At 36.7% G+C, this 16,152-nt stretch overlaps 2 protein-coding genes across 20 annotated transcripts in view; one reads left to right on the top strand and one right to left on the bottom strand.

Moving 5' to 3' along the window:
• The window catches only part of FGL1 (fibrinogen like 1), a 79,631-nt gene that overhangs the window by 63,356 nt on the left and 123 nt on the right, over positions 1-16,152 (bottom strand). For 5 of the 9 annotated variants that reach the window (XM_065633227.1, XM_065633226.1, XM_065633228.1 and 2 more), the window contains exons 2-3: positions 14,952-15,004; positions 4,624-4,699 (exon numbers count right to left, since the gene is read on the bottom strand). In XM_065633227.1, the coding sequence (XP_065489299.1) occupies positions 4,624-4,689 (66 nt within the window). In that variant the 5' untranslated portion in view covers positions 4,690-4,699; positions 14,952-15,004. Of the gene's footprint in view, positions 1-4,623; positions 4,700-9,078; positions 9,167-14,951; positions 15,005-16,152 lie in introns of those variants that run through there. The other 4 variants (XM_065633224.1, XM_065633225.1, XM_065633230.1 and 1 more) reach the window with 4 other exon arrangements.
• Positions 3,910-16,152, top strand: part of PCM1 (pericentriolar material 1) — a 57,815-nt gene continuing 45,572 nt past the window's right edge. For 9 of the 11 annotated variants that reach the window (XM_065633213.1, XM_065633217.1, XM_065633216.1 and 6 more), the window contains exon 1: positions 3,910-4,177. The gene's annotated coding sequence lies outside the window, so the exon portion shown is untranslated. Of the gene's footprint in view, positions 4,178-13,200; positions 13,305-14,166; positions 14,334-16,152 lie in introns of all 11 variants that reach the window. The other 2 variants (XM_065633203.1, XM_065633204.1) reach the window with 2 other exon arrangements.

The raw sequence follows: 16,152 nt of genomic DNA, 5'->3' as shown, positions 1-16,152 counted from the left end.
TAAAATAAATAGTCTCTAAGAAGCTGCAAATATGCATGAAAAATAGAAGTTAAAAACTTGAAGTCAATATTATGCTGTGACTTGTACACTTAACTTTGCCCTGCAGAGTGGGTGGGTGAGAAATGCAGCGATTCTGATATGGTGATACATAGCACTCATTTCACCCTGGTGCAAATATGGATACATGACAAGAGAGCTGGAATAACTTCCAAATTCTGACATGCTGAGTGTATGCAAAGCAATAAATAAATGGTTTTAGATTAATGGCTACAGTAAAATAGCCAAAGTGAACAGAACCCAATCTAGGGTACTTAATTTAAAACAGCCTGTAGAGTTTCAAATAGATATTAAACAAATTTGATTTTAACATGGGGGAAAAGCCTTTGGAGTTTTATGACACATTTTACAAATGTGACATGAGGTTTTGCATCAGTAACATTGTGCCTGCAATTTTATATGAGCAAACAGAGTTTAGTAGCTATGGTGCTTGCACGACAGTACATCTAGCACTGTAAAAGCAAAATCAGAGGGCAACCTTTTGGAAATCTGATATGCAAGATCAAATATGCAGTAGTTCTAAATTGGTGCAACCTTATTGATAGGGCAGCATTATTCACATGAGGATGTAGGACCTGTAACATTTGCCATCCATATGGAAGAGCTGATATCACATTGAACAACAGAGAGATCTGAAGTAGCATACTGATGTGCACCTCTAGTAGCATCCACATACTTTCATTTGTATCAGGTTCAGGCTTCACCTATTTTCCATGAACACTCTCACCAAAATGCTTCCTGTCACTTCCTTGCTGCACTGTTGGTTTTTTTTTCCTTCTGCTTGAGAAGCTGATTCCATTCTGTAGCTTTCCATGCAGCACAAACACGATTCTGGTTAGACTGACTTCCTTGCAGTAACATTCACCAAAACACCAAGAATAAACTTTGTGAATTAAACTAACAGAATCTGCATTTTGAGACTGTGCTACATGCACATTTTTTTCACAATTAAAAAAGCAGAGGAACTGCTGCTGCTCTCAAGGTACATCCATATAGACTGTGTAATGACTATGACTTTTTATTTCTGATAGAAATAAGTGTTGTGGCCTCCTTTGTTTTTTCACTAGGGAGGATGCAATGCACTTTCAACAAATAGACAAACAAACTACAGACATTTCAAAAGAGTATTTGAAGATAAAAGAATAGATGTCCATGAGTTCAGTAAAATGGTTCCTAGCCACAATGCAATTTTCAGTCACATTGAAAAGTTTGATGATCAGACTTTGCAGAACAACCCTGAAGTGTATCAGATGCTTGCTTTAATTAACACTGAACTGCAATCTAATATACATGGTGGAATAAAAGAATGGGCAATACGCATGTGGCAGGAGTAGTCAGTTGGTCAGTGACCTGTCTGAGAGGAAAAGGTTCAGCTGCCTCTGTAGGTTTGGGCTGCCCATGGCAGGCTGCTTTGACAGCAGGTGGGTCTGCAGACTCACACCGTCTGCTTGCTGCTGGGTTCTGAGAAGCCATTGAGATGCTTGACCACAAGGAGGAGCTGTAAAGTATGAGCCATGTTTACCAAACACTAACATTTTTAGAAGAATAAACAAAGTAGCCAATGACCTAATATCCCTAGAGTCCTATCTTAAGAATACTCCCTTGAAAATCCTTTTCAGCTGTTGCTAGCTATACAAGATCCCTACCATACGCTCTTTTTCTTCTAGCAGGAAATGAGAAGAAAATAGTTAAAATATATGAACATACAGAGACAAACTTGCTACAGTGTCTTAGAGGGATGCTATTTGATCATAAGCCCTGGTTAATGTGTGACATGCTGCATATTACAAAGAAAGGATGCACTATTACGCAATCTGTCCAGGGTGGATGTCTCAACTTGTATCTGCAGCTTCATATAAACCCTTCAGGAAAAATCAGTTGAATTGGGAAATTCAGAAGAGGCTTCCTTGACAGGTCTCTGCAAATTCTCAGCTAGTCCTGAGAGCATACAGAAAATTATGGAGAAACCAAGAGCTGCACAGGTGGGTTGAGAAAGAGTGACTAAATAATTAAAAAAAAAAAATCCAGGCTCACCCTCATGAGCAAATGCCAACTAAAGAAGTAAAGCTGTCAAAAAACCCCCAGGTTAACAGTCAGACCAAATATTAATCCTAATCATATTAAGATTGGCAAATGCCACACTTGCCAGTTTTACTGCAGCATTTGCTTATTGAGAAGGTTAGCCTGTATCTGCCTTAACTCAGTACTCACAACCTTTGAGAACATGGTAAAATACAATAGGAAAGACCTGGGTGATCCTAGAAATGGTGGCCCCTGTCACCAGGCCCTTGTGATTTCATAGGCCAGATTTCAGGTGAGTTGTTGGTCTCTTTAACATGTGGCAAGGTCTGCACCACGAAGAGCTACCTTCAGTTCTGAGCCAATTCTCATCTGCTTTACAGACAACACACTCATTATGGGGTGAACAGTATTATATCCACAGTACACATACACAGCTCACAGTTCTGGTAAACACTAAGTGACAATCAAGAGATCACCAGCCATACTGAATAACTACACCATAAGAAATAAATGACTGAGCAGAAAAAGAGTTTTGAAAATAGCCTACATATGAAAAGTACTGGCATCCGACACTTTGCTTTCTCTCCCTGACTCCAGCCTCCTCACTGATGTCTCTTTGTGTCAACTCCAGACAAATCCCATTACACTTTACTGCTGGGCAGCAAAACCACAACTCTTGTATTCGGAATTTCACACCTCTTTTTCCCATGGGGCAATCACAAGTTAGCTGTATAACTTTCGAGTGAATCAATGCGGCTCTTAGATCTGCAGGTTACCAGGCTCTTCTTTTAACATACCACAACATTTTTCAGAGGATAACTTTTTTGAAATCATTGGAGTTAAACCAGTGCACGGCTAGAGTAATACAGAAGCAAAATGTAACTTAGGGGTACAACTCAGCAGCTATAACATTTTGCTATTCCTTTTGTTAGATATGGAACTATTAAGCTGTTACTATGTTGAAAAACTCAAAAAAAAAGGGAATTTGATTGTTATTGTCTGCAGTGGACAGTAGTGCCCAGTGACTGAAACCAGACTGAACATAACCTGTTCTGTTTCAGTGAAGCAATTGTTTGTACTACACATTGAGAAGCAATTATCTAACAACTGCTGACAGCTCTGCTCTTGGACATGCGGTCCCATATTTAACCAGCTGCTGCAATTAACGTGCATTCGCAATCTTTATTTCATTATTGTGTGAATTATTTAGCAGCTAGTGACCTTCCATTAAAATTGATAACTCAGAATACTTTAGGAAAACTACAAAATTACATTTTTTTTACTTGAGGTGTTATTTCCTATATTTTTAGAATCTAAATGCACTCCAAAAAATCTCTATCGTGATTAGCGTTTTAATGAGATTTAAATGTGAAAACTTAGAAAGAAAATTCAGAATGCTCCCAGTTTTAGTCACAGGGTTAGCTAAAGCCCATAACATTCCAAATGAAAAAAATCAAAAGAAAGGAAATGCATTCCACTGTAATGTCTTTTTTTTTTCAGTAGGCTTCTATAAAATTTAGTAATATTTTTCTCCACTGAGCAGAAGTAATTACAGAAGCAGGTGCTTCCTATTCTGCCCCTATAGAGCTACTTATCTGAACAAAAGGCTTCTATAAGATAATGTAAGTCACAAACAATGATGTTCACCTAGTTGTAAATTCAGCAACCACTTCCACCTAGGCAATTATGAATCAACAATTCAATCTCCCAGGTCCCCGCGAGTTAGGAACTGAATATCAAACTAGGAAGGACAGCCAAGACAGGCACTGCAGGACTGGTGAGGTTATAGGTATTTTAAGCAGGGGAGTAAGTGTCATTGTCTTAGGGGTTTTTGTTGGAGAGGCAGAATACATAGCAGAAGGTTTGGGGAGCTAGAAGTGGAGGAGCTTTGATCATTGGTTTTGAGTGTGAATTATAATATAGTATAATAACATGAGAAAAGTAAGAATATGAAGCTGTGGATATTATTTGGAAAAAAAATTGTATGGCAAGCAGACAAGGTAGAAAAAGATAGAAACATTCTTCATCCTGCATGTCAATGGCCAGAAATATTACTGCTGCTGAGACTGCTTCACGAGTTCCTGGGTTTTGCCTTTCTGTAAGTATGTTGCTCAAAACTAAAAGTGTTATTCTCAGTTAGCATTACCCCTGAATGACAGTATAGCTGACTTGTGTGCCTTCTGTACAATGTGCCTGTTAATGCATCATATGATACCTTTTTTAGCAAAGATATTCTATTGACTCCTATTAATACTTCATGTTGGATCCAGTAACAAACTGACTAGATTACTTTCTTCAGTGCTGTTGCCCAGTCATTTATTTTCCATTGTGTATTTATGCATTTTTCCTCCTTCCTTACTGGAAACTTGTCCCCACTCATGTGAGGTTATTTCCCCAGTCTTTCAGTTTTGTTCTGAATTCTAATGTTTTCTGTCAAAGGTTCTGCCATCCCATGTAGCTGAGATACGATGTAAGCACAATGGAGGAGAAGGTATGAAATATTTAGAAGAAACTCTATAGGCAAATTTAATTGTTAGAACTTACAGAGCTGCCAGTGGCATCCATCAAGCTAGCTGCAAGGACAAAATCAATCATTATCAAAATCTTCATTCTTTGGAAGCTGCGAAGTAGAGGAACAAATGAAAAACTAGTTAACTCAAACATTAAAACTAAATATTTTCACCTGACATCTTAAATGTTATTCAAAATAACCTATTTAACCTATAATTATTTGCTTACGTATTGTAAATATAATGTATATTTAGGCTTCATTACAAATGTCTAAAAGAGTGTGATCAAGTACAACTCCAAAACCCAGTAAAAACATAGTTTATCCACTTTGTGTCAGAGCTCTCCATTTATTTTTGGACAGCTATTCAAGATTTAAACCCATGCATTTTATTGTGAAACAAGACAAGAGCAAAATAACATTTTAAAATACTCTGAAAAACAGGGTGATATTCTTTGTTGGTCCTTTAAAGTTCGGAGAAAGCTCTCTGTTATATTCCAGTAATTAAAATCTGAATTGGGCTAGTTGTCCTTGAACTAAAGAAGATTTGCGCAACTTTTGTGTGCCAAGAGAGGATGGGGGTAATTTTACTGTTATAATTTTGGGGAAAAATGCATAATAGTCATCAGCTTTTATGCTAACAGTGACAAGGATGACATCTTTCAACCAACAGCTATGCATATTTTGTACTGTATGATGCACAGCATTTTAAATCCTCTTATTTCATATGAAAATTATTTTATATCCCAAAACAATCACCATTGTATCTCAGTGCCTTGGAAACATTAACTGATAAAACTTCACTGTTTTGTGTAAGGTAGATACGTGCTAATCAGCTCACAGATGAGAAACCAAGGCCTCCAATTACTAAAATATTTACCTAGATTATATATGAACCAATTTGATATTGATTAGTTAAACTGCTGCAAGCTATCAACTGAGGAATCTTTTTTTAAACATAAAATATTTTCATTTAGCATATGCTAATGCCTGTTTTAACCAAAATATGTGTCCACTCTGCTTTTTCTACTTACTAAACAAAATCAGCCAACTACATGTTAAAATATTTGTGGTTAGACAAAGCATAAGACTTGTAATAGGGATTAATGATTCAATGTCAGCATGTGCCTATCAAAACACCAACTTTATGGAACTCAGGTTTCTACAGGAATTAATAGAAAACACCAGTAGAACTTTGACAGACTGTGCTTTTTCCTGTACAAACATAAGCAAGGTCTTATGTGAGGTATGTTTTTAAGTTCTTGTAAAATTGGACAAGTCTAACTTTATGTTCACCAATCTCTGAAAACCTCATGCAAGACTACAAATTACAGCCCAGCCAAATTTCAGGTTTTCAACATATACCTATAAAATACTTAGGATGCTTTTTTAAATAACAGTTGTCTTATTTAAGTAAGCAGCATTTTTTTTATTTTTAGAAAGTATAGAGTTGTGAGGCCCAAGTATATCTGTATAAAGTTTGTTCTACCACTTTTGCGCTGGACTGATGCAGACAGAAGGTGTTGAGGTACTCTGTACCCATTGACTCATGTTACAGACAGCTCAGAAGGTTTTTTTAAACCTTTTAAACATGTAACATCTACAGCTAAGTTGCAAAGCACTATACGAAGCTGCTGTCCAAGGATTCCAAAGGAATCCATTAAAAATTACCTATAAAATGTTTCTTGAGTAGAAAGTATGAACTGAAAATCTTGGGGTAAGTTATTTCTATGCCATAAAATTTCAAGTTGTAAGTTGTTCTTCGTGCTAACCAAATAAATGTTACATAATTTGAATTAGAAACTTTACCATAATTCAATGCCACAAGTTCTCCTACTATTCGAAGTGGTAAATCCTATGAATTTCAGGCTTAAAACCAGAGGGGGATGTGAGAATCTGCAAGACTTCCCTGGCATTGAATTCTATTATTAATTCAGATTTCAGAAGTTTCTGCCATGATAAAACATGCACTTTCACCTTATGACAGTGGTAAATATGGCTATTGCAGCCACCACTGTTTTGAAAGCAGCTGTTGCCATCTGTTGCAATGACACTGTCTGTGAGAGGAGTGACCAAAGAACACATCAGCTATCTGGACAACCTGCAAATGATCTGCCTCTGATAACTGCTGTCTTGCCTCCATACAAATCGTAAATATGTTTTCTAGGAGAGAAGGGACTATATTTTTTTCACTGGAAGATTCATACTTAACTGTTCCGCTTCATTCTTTGTTACTGTCATTATAAAAGCACACTGTTCTCCCTCACATTAGTCTGAATATTCAAATTGTTCTATCATGATTTCACTGACAGTGAATGCCTGAATACCACAATCAATCTTAAAAGGGTTTCACAGCTTTACAACCACAATATTCTTATTTTTCTAAAAAAGACTATCAAGTAAATCTTGCTTACTGTTCAGAGAAATTTATGTTAGTAATAAATAAAATACAATAAAATACAATACAATACAATAAAAATACTATCAGGCAAAATCAAGGCAGATCACACCCCTTACAATATGTGCGAGCTACTACGAGCAAGCTGCACAAAAAGAACGAGGAATTGAGGAGTGCAGAGTGTGTGCAGTTGGTTTGGTTTGTCACCTTCAGATGAAGTCATCTTTCTATTTAAAGGGTGCCTCCTTCTAAAGCATGTTCCTGTTGTGGGGAACTTCATAAGGGCTGCACTTGGAATACAACTTTGCGTGTATCAGCTTTAGCACTGAACTAAGATACGCTCAAAAGAAATACTGAAATAGAGGAATAGTCTAATAAATAAAATTCTAAATGTGATGATTTAAATACATTGCTGAAGATACTCTAATCCTGGAGTTTAATTTCTAAGAAAGGAAGTTGGACTGTAAACCCAAGATGGATTATTGATCCTGTAGTGTATCTGATCCCACAGCTGCAATCACAGGAGATTCACTGAGCGGTCAGCCCTACAGTGGTAAGAAAAGTGGTAAATAGGGTCAAGCCCCATATATGTTCAAAGCACTTTGCACACACTAACTGAATCAACAGGTTCAATCTTGGAATTAATGTGGGTAACAGTTTACTTAGTTTTCCACATTTCTACAAAAATTTTCATAAAAGGCTGTATTAGTAACAGTTCTCTGAAAGTGTACATCCATGCTCTTTGGTAATATGGAAAGCTAAAATTCCGTTCAAGTGAAGCGTAGAATCTTGCTATAGGAAGACTGCTTTGAAAGTCAGTTTCTTAAACTAATTTCTCCACTCATATAAATATTTGCCCTGGTTGTTATACAGCTATTTAAAATGCCTTATCCGGAAATGTATGTGGAGGGTAAAATAATTAAAAATATAGGGAGAATACAAACGCTGATAAACATTCTCCCACAATGCAATAAAAACACTCACTCAAAAAAACCTGCAAAACAAATACAAAACTTAATGCATGTCACAGACTAAAACAATTGCATAACTTAGCAAATATTTTTGTGTTGTTGATGCTAGTCAATCCAAAGAGTTAATAAGTGCTGAGAGACTTCCAAGACTTTTGTTATAACGCCTGTGTTGGTTTAACAAAAAACAAACAAAAACCAAACAAACAAAAAATCAAAAACAAATTTGTGCAGGGGAGATCTCCTTTCCAGGAAAATCTTAATCTCAGACAACAGACATGTGGATTAATTACCACACATCATGATAGAGTGAGAAAAACTTAGTGTAATATTTTCAAGTTGAAAGCACAAGCCCTTAACAACTAGCTGAAAAAATAACAACTTTCTGATTTTAAAAAAATGAGGTTTAAGGACAACTCGTGTGAAACCTTGAAATTTTATCCATATGATTATTCATTTACTATTCAAAGATTACACCTGGAATGTGCATGTGCATGGCTGCGCAGAAAGATTTCTCCAAAGCTATGGAACGAAAATTCTTTTTCCTTCTCTGTGCCTGGGCTTTCTTTAAAGGCTACTCAGACAATCAGTACCATGTTCAAATTTCCCCTAAATCTGATATTTTTCCAAATCTTTCAATAACAAGTTACTAAATAGATTTGATGATACTAAAGAAACTCTGTGCTACGAAAATTTTGAACTGTCAGCCTGTCGTCTTGTTCTTGAATTCTGGAGACAGCAAACTAGATAGAATTCAGGTGCCTATTTCTATTTGTATAGTGTTAATAAGAATTGCATTGCTAATAAATACAATAATAAAAGAGAAGCTGCCAAAAGGACAGATAATGACTTGAAAGATTTTTGCTTGCTTTCTTTCATCTACTTTTAGGCTTTAAAAGCAGCCCTGTTCATACAGACATACATTATTACAAATTTAGAAATGACAGATTTGAATATGAGGTTTATTAACTAACTAGGTATTTTACCAAAATAGCTAGATCCTGCTAAAGCATTCATATATCGTTAGCAACATTGCACCAGTTATTTGGCCTTCAAAAACATGTTACTTTTAAACTGTAACTATAGCAATTACCCCAAATTCTTCCTTCTTCCCTCACACGTACCTAAAATGTTTACCTTTACCCTCTGGACAGAACTCTAAGTTGTTAAATCTTCTTAAGCTGATGCAAAGAATTCCAGAGCCCTTCCCAGGCTGTGATTGTTTTTGCTATTAAATTCTGTAGAGTTGAGGCTTACAGCTGCTATGAGTCACTGGGCAGGAATGTTACTGAGAAGTTGCAGTTATCAAGACTAAATTGCAACATAAGAAGAAGATGGTAATTCTCTGCCTAACACAACACTTCTGAAATAAAAGCAGAGCAAAAATAACAAAGGATCATCCATTCCCTTTCACAGCTCTGATCCAGGAAAGTGCTCTCAGCATCATATTCAGCTATATAGTCCAGAGCTTTCCTGAATCGGAGCCTAAGTCTCTTGGGCTTCAGACGTACAGAGAGAGCATAACTGACTCAGCTGATTTAGAAATAAAACATGATCAGTCAGACTAGAAGTTACACATTAGACGTGATAAAGTAAAAACAAATCTGCTAAAAAAACCCCAAAGTAACAAACGTAGTACAGACAAGGCTAAAGGGAATAAGGAGAAAAAAAGGACAAAGAATCTTGTCTGATATGTCAGTATTTTTAGCTAAATTGGAAGGCACTCAGAAGCACATGATCTCCATGACTTGGTTAGACGAAATCACTTTCTGTATAAGAGTTTTAGAGCCAAATACATGAAAGAATGTTTAAAACCACAACTTGTTTGCCCTCCTTCCATGTTGTCTCTTCCAAAAACGTTCAATAAATGAATATCGTTAAAGGAATGCTTCTGGAAGAAATGAACTCTTAAGTAAATACGGAACAAAAGCTTTATATTCCACAATATAAATATTCACACCATCAACTTCGTTTTGAAGATGAATACTTGTAACACAATTCCTCTGAATAATTTCTGGTATATTATTTGGAATCTGTTTACCTGGCAGTATTTCTTTTTACTAATTACATTACATCATGAATTAACTTCATTTTTTGAATTTCAAATATTTAATAATTGCAATAAATTTCCCATGAGTAGCCTACACTAAGAATAATTCAAAAATTCAAAATCATTCAGTAAGTCATTTTTATTGGGTATCTTACTACGGCTAATGATTTTTGCAAGAAGGGAGATACCTGTTCATAGAGTGACTCTTAGCTCTTACCTGATCACTACTTAGTGGGCGGGCTCTGAATTTAGAAAGCGGAAAAAAAGGTATGGTATTTTAAACACAGATTTATAATTTAAACAATTTGTTGAGGGTTACAAGTAGATTCTCCATCACTTGAAGTCTTTAAACAAAGACTAGATGGCTAAAATATATGGCTGTGGTTCAGTTAAACAAGAATTATATACAGCATCAAGTAAGAGATTTGTGTTATTCAATAAGTTTATAGGCTGCCCATCATCAGAATGATGTTGGAAGGATCTCAAAGAGTATACAAATGGAAGTCATATAAGCATAAAAGGAAGAGATGTCTGTTTTGGACCTGTTGAATACGTCCAATACTGAAAACTGACACATACCATAGACCTTAATGTGGCCAGTAAAGACCTGGATGTTTGCATGAATCTTACTCAAATTTGCTGCTCTTGAGAGAGTTCTCAAAGAGTGAAGCAAAATATGGCAAAGATCATTAATTACTCTTTGATCGGTTTTTTTACAAAAGTGTGTATAAGGATAAAATGCTGTTCCTCATTTCTACACTAAATCATGTTTATTACTTCCTATAAGCAAGGTAAAACCAGTCAGTTCTATTAAATCCATGTTATATCTTTTGTGGATGTCTAAAAGAAAGAGACAGCACGAGAAATCAGTGCTCTTTGTTCCCATTGTATTAGCACTCTCAGCTGAGTGCCTCCCCAGGTATTTTACCTGACAGTTCAACAGCTTTGGGCAATCCCAAACATGGGTAGGGGCCGCACGATGAGTTGATGGAGAGCAGCCCTGCAGAGGACTTGGTGGATGAAAAACTGAATATAAGACAGCAATGTGGTCTCAGAGCCAAAAAAACCAATTGTATCCTGGGCTGCATCAAAAGAAGTGTGACTTGCAGGTTGAGGGAGATGATTCTCCTCCTCTGCTCCAGTCCTGTGAGACCTCACCTGCAGTCACTGTGTTCAGCTTTCGAGCTTAACACAATGGGGTAACTGGGTGTTTGTCAAAATTTACTTTCATTCCCTTTGTTACAAATTAATGTTTATGCTCTTCTCTGCATTGCTCTAGTTCATATATTGCTAAGGATGAAATAGAAAACATGTAATAGACTCCATTCTAGGATTGGCTGAAATCACATATTTGAAAGTGTGCATTCAGCATTGTATATCCAACAAGCGGATAATTAAATGGTCTCTCATATATACTAAACAGTAACAATAATAAATTGAAAATAGTTGCAAGTGGAATATGCTGCTTGGTTTCACAACTTAGACACTCGGCTTTTTGTTCTCAGGAGAAAAAAAACCCAAACAAAACAAAAACAACCACCAGAAAACAACAACAACCAAAAAAAGCCCCAAAACCCTAACCTGACTAACTCTGAGGAAACTTAACTTTAGGGGTTTTTTTTCTTTTTCAACATCTAAAGTAGTAGCAATGTGCTACTTCCATAATAATATTTTGTTACTGAAACAGACCACAGCTGGAATCAAAGATAAATCCAACTCAGCTTTATGACTAAAAATTTCTGTATGTCCATGTTTTTAAAGGTAGCCTCCTTCTCAAAAGTAAGTCTATACTTTTTATAGACTGACTTAAGAATTGCATGGTATGTTTACAAGAAAATCTGGTTAAGTGATTATCATAATTGACAACGTGCCAGTCACGAGAATACTATTATATCTCCCCATTGTAAGTGTATTCCACAAATAAAAGCATTGCGAACGAGCTTCGCACACATAATGCTGTGGGTGTTTGCGTAGCTGACTGACACGTTAAATGGCTTCCAACGTTCCAGGGCAGGCTGCCCATGAAAGCAAGTCCAGTTCTGTCTGCTTGAGTGGAGTTACTTTAGATCATTCAACAGTTCACTTTAACTACATTTTCATAAGAGGTGGCCCACATATTCAAGATAATAAAATGGTCAAAAAGCTTTACTGGCTTTAGTCAACAGTTTGGGCTGCTGTAAAACATATCCACTAAGCTTTTGAAAGTTAAATATAGTTATTAGCTGTAAATATTTTATGTTTCTTTGGAGAAACATATAAAAAAATGGAGTATGTCTTACTTATTTCTGCATTAATAGATTCTCAATGTTCCTTCTTACTAAAGCAATTTGGCATTTCAGATTCCTTTGGAATAATCTATACCAGTTTAACATGAGTCCTACTTAGTTAAATGACAGCATTCTCTTTCATGGACTGTCTCATTTATATACAAGAAGCTTGCACCAAAGTATTAAAATACAGTGTAGAGAAAGCACTTAAGTTATGAATATGCAGGAATGACTGGAAATAGAAAAAAAATGAAATAGATGAGACTACATAACTAAGAGTACAGTGCATCAAATACAATGTTGAACTAAAAAACAAACGAAGAGGGACATCCAGATTAAGCACCATATTTGTAGGTTGGTTGAGAAACTGGATCTTAATTTCTTAAGAGTGAGATGGTACTTATGACCTTGCTAACTTCTGTGCTATAGAGACCTCTTTTAAAATGATTTTCAAAATTGGCTTTAACAGAGCCTGACTTCAAAGGGGACAACGAGAAAAATGTGGTCCAAAGACTTCTAGGCAGGGCAACAGTGGTCTTCCTGACGTGTTTTGGTTGTGTGAAATAAGCATGCTTAATAAAACCAGGTTATGCCAGGTTATGCCTCATGGCTCCATCCTGTCACTTCTTAGCTCTAAGTTTGATACCAGTCACTAATATTTTACTAGAATGTAATACCTTGAGTGTGTATAACAGCAAATATTACAGACCGTTGAGATAACAGCAGTATCAACAAGACTAGTTTCCCCACCCCTACAGATGTGGGAAAGGTTTACGACAGGACCTGTCCATTCTTCGTCTGAGATTTAAGTGCTTTTCCAGGGTCTGACCAGGTTAGCTAATACTGATAACACAATTACTCTTTCCTGTATTGCTTCTGATGGCTATTATGCCTGAATGGATCATCAAAAATTGCTTTTTTCTTCACAGGTAGTGAATTGGCTAATCCTTGACCAGCTTAATGCTTGACTTTGGGGTCTCAAATGCCTGTGCTCCTGCCCTACACCTGCTTAATTTATTATCAGACCACACAGGTATAAGTGGGCACTTTATTTTCCTGTACAAATCAACTCAAACCTCTTTGTTAATGACTTAAAAGATCTTTCAAATCTAACATTACACAAAGAAAGAAAAACTACACTACTGTGTAGCCATATTATGGTAGACTAATAATCTTTGGCCAGTTTCATTTTTGCAGCAAAAACCTCTTTGTCACAACATCAGCAAGAAAGTGGACAATTGCTACTTGAACTGAACGCCCTACTAATTGCTTTGTTTCGAGGCCTTTAAAAATTTCTCTTGCCAACCACTCCTCCCATCTCCTCTGCCTCAGTAAAACTTGAATCTTTCACTACTTCTTGTCCCTAGTCCTTACATGCCTGTATTTTATTTGCTTTCTTTCCTTTCACTCTGGAATAATAAAGTAAAATTAACAAGATACAGCCAGCAGGTGTGCAAGGAAAAAAAATCATCACGTCTCTGACATAGTTTTCAGTCCTAATTAAACTGGGCTATCTCAAAGATAATCCATTCAGTTTCTGTGAGGGTGCATTCATTAGCATGTCTGCTGATGGAAGCACTTATAAGTGAGATTTTTGTAGGAGGAATTAGTTACTGTCAATCTGGTGCCTCATTAGTGTCAATATAGGACTTCCCCCAAAATGTTTTGGTTTTTTTTTTTAATTAAAAAGACATTCTTTAGGCCATATTAGTTTTGGCTGACAGACATTGCCAAACCCTGAAATGTTATTTTATAATAGTAGTGGAGAACCACCTACTGGAAATAATGCTTCTTGCAGTGCAATCCATGATTCCTTAGTTCTTACTGTACCTTTTTCCAGTCCACATCCCCAGTGAAAAACAGCTCTGAGGAACTGCTACTGTTTTATTTCTTAGGAGCACTTTTTAAACAAATAAACAAGTTTGCAGCCAATTCCAGAAGAGGAACAGAAAACAAAAAGAACAGAAAAAATGAAAAATCATCCTGCAGATGTTAAGCGGGAATCAGAATAATGATGCTGTAAGCTCCTAAGAGAGATACTACCAATATAGGACATCCTGTGGTAAGGAAAATATGCAGTTGTGACTTACAGAGGACTATAGTAAAGACTCTGTTACTAAAACATACTAAAATCTATTTAATTTATTGTTTTTCCTTAACAGTGTACTTTATTTTTATGTAAGTTGTTGGGTTTCTTTGTTTGCTTTTGTTTTGTGGGGTTTGGGGGGGTTGTGTGGTTTTTTGTTTGTTTTGTTGTTGGGGTGTTTTTGTTTTTCCCGCAGGAAGCAATAGGAACATGGAAGCTGTATTGTAAGAACAAACCACAGCAACAAAAACGATAGCAATTGTATTAAGGCATTATTTTTTCTTAAATTCTGCCTCCACCTGCTGGGCAGTGGGAGGTAATGCCACTGTGATAATAAAAAGTGTCTTGCCAACAGCAACATTGCCAATATCGTGCTGAATATCCAGACATGGTATCTGAAGCCAGGATGAACTTCTTTATTAACTGCAGAATTACAATACAGATGAAAAATATATATATATTCATTACATAGAGAGCTTCCATCAAGTTGCTGCAGATTCTTTTAAAGGTGATTTCAGTTATGGATTTAGACTTGTGTAGCCCATGGTAGAAACAGGAGAAAAATGCTGCTACAGCAGGCAGTCTTATACTCACCTCTTTCATGCACTGCACATTGTCCAGATATTCCTTTGATACAGGGGCATCTGCTGGATAAAACAATGATATTTTTATTTGAAACATTTCTATTTCACAGGTTTTCCAATAATTTAGTTCCTTTTCTAAATTACAGATAAATTAATGTGTAATTGAAAAAGTTTAATGTATCATTTATTTTTTGGTGGAGCAAAATACATTGGTATAAGTATTGATACAGAAGAGATGTTTATAAATAATCAATGTTTATAAATAATCAATGTTTATAAATATATAAAGGGTGGGTGTCACGAGGATGGATCCATCCAAGGGGTAATGGGTTCAAGCTGGAACACAAGAGGTTCCACTTAAATTTGAGAAGAAACTTCTTCTCAGTGAGGGTGATGGAACACTGGAACAGGCTGCCCAGGGAGGTTGTGGAGTCTCCTTCTCTGGAGACATTCAAAACCTGCCTGGACGCCTTCTTGTGTAACCTCACCTAGGTGTTCCTGCCCTGGCAGGGGGATTGGACTAGATGATCTTTCGAGGTCCCTTCCAATCCCTAACATTCTGTGATTCTGTGATTCTGTGATGGGGGTGTAACTAAATTTCCACATAGTACCAGTAGAATGTTTCTTGCCCAGGGCGAATCACGAGGCCTAGGTAAATATTCCATGCTTCTGCTTTAGAAACTCAGTGTAATGGAAATGCTGAAAATGGTAACTCTTTTTTCCCATTCTGACAATGAGGGAGAGCCCCCTCAAATGAGAGAAACATAAATGATACCAGCTTTACTGAAAAAGAAATCTAACATTCTGAACATACAGTGCAAGCCCAGCTCTCCAAGCACCAGCAACAAGAACTTCTGCTAAATACAAGTTTATCTGCCTGGGACAACTGGGTGATCACAGAAAAGCACAGCACGACTACTACCCAAATCCTATTTTCTTTTTCCGTATTTTTTTTTTTTTCCAAAGGAGAGTTTCCAGAACTCAGATCTGTAAACTCCAAGTCCCAAAGCAAGTTGCTAAGCCCAAATAATAGCACCGCAGAAAAAGTGGGGGAAACAAGGGTTGAACAGACTACAACGATTTCCACCTTCCCACCGCTGCATTTTCAGCCGCGAGCTCTCGGCTGAGCCCAAGCGCTCACGCAGGCTCTGCGAGCCGGTACCGCCCCAAACGGGGACAGCACCTGATCCCCGGCCACGCTCAGCGTTTTG

Source organism: Caloenas nicobarica, chromosome 4, assembly GCF_036013445.1.
Source record: "Caloenas nicobarica isolate bCalNic1 chromosome 4, bCalNic1.hap1, whole genome shotgun sequence".
In the NCBI taxonomy this organism is placed as follows: domain Eukaryota; kingdom Metazoa; phylum Chordata; class Aves; order Columbiformes; family Columbidae; genus Caloenas; species Caloenas nicobarica.
Note: the sequence above shows the minus strand (reverse complement) of the source record. Positions and strands in the feature narration are given on the sequence as shown.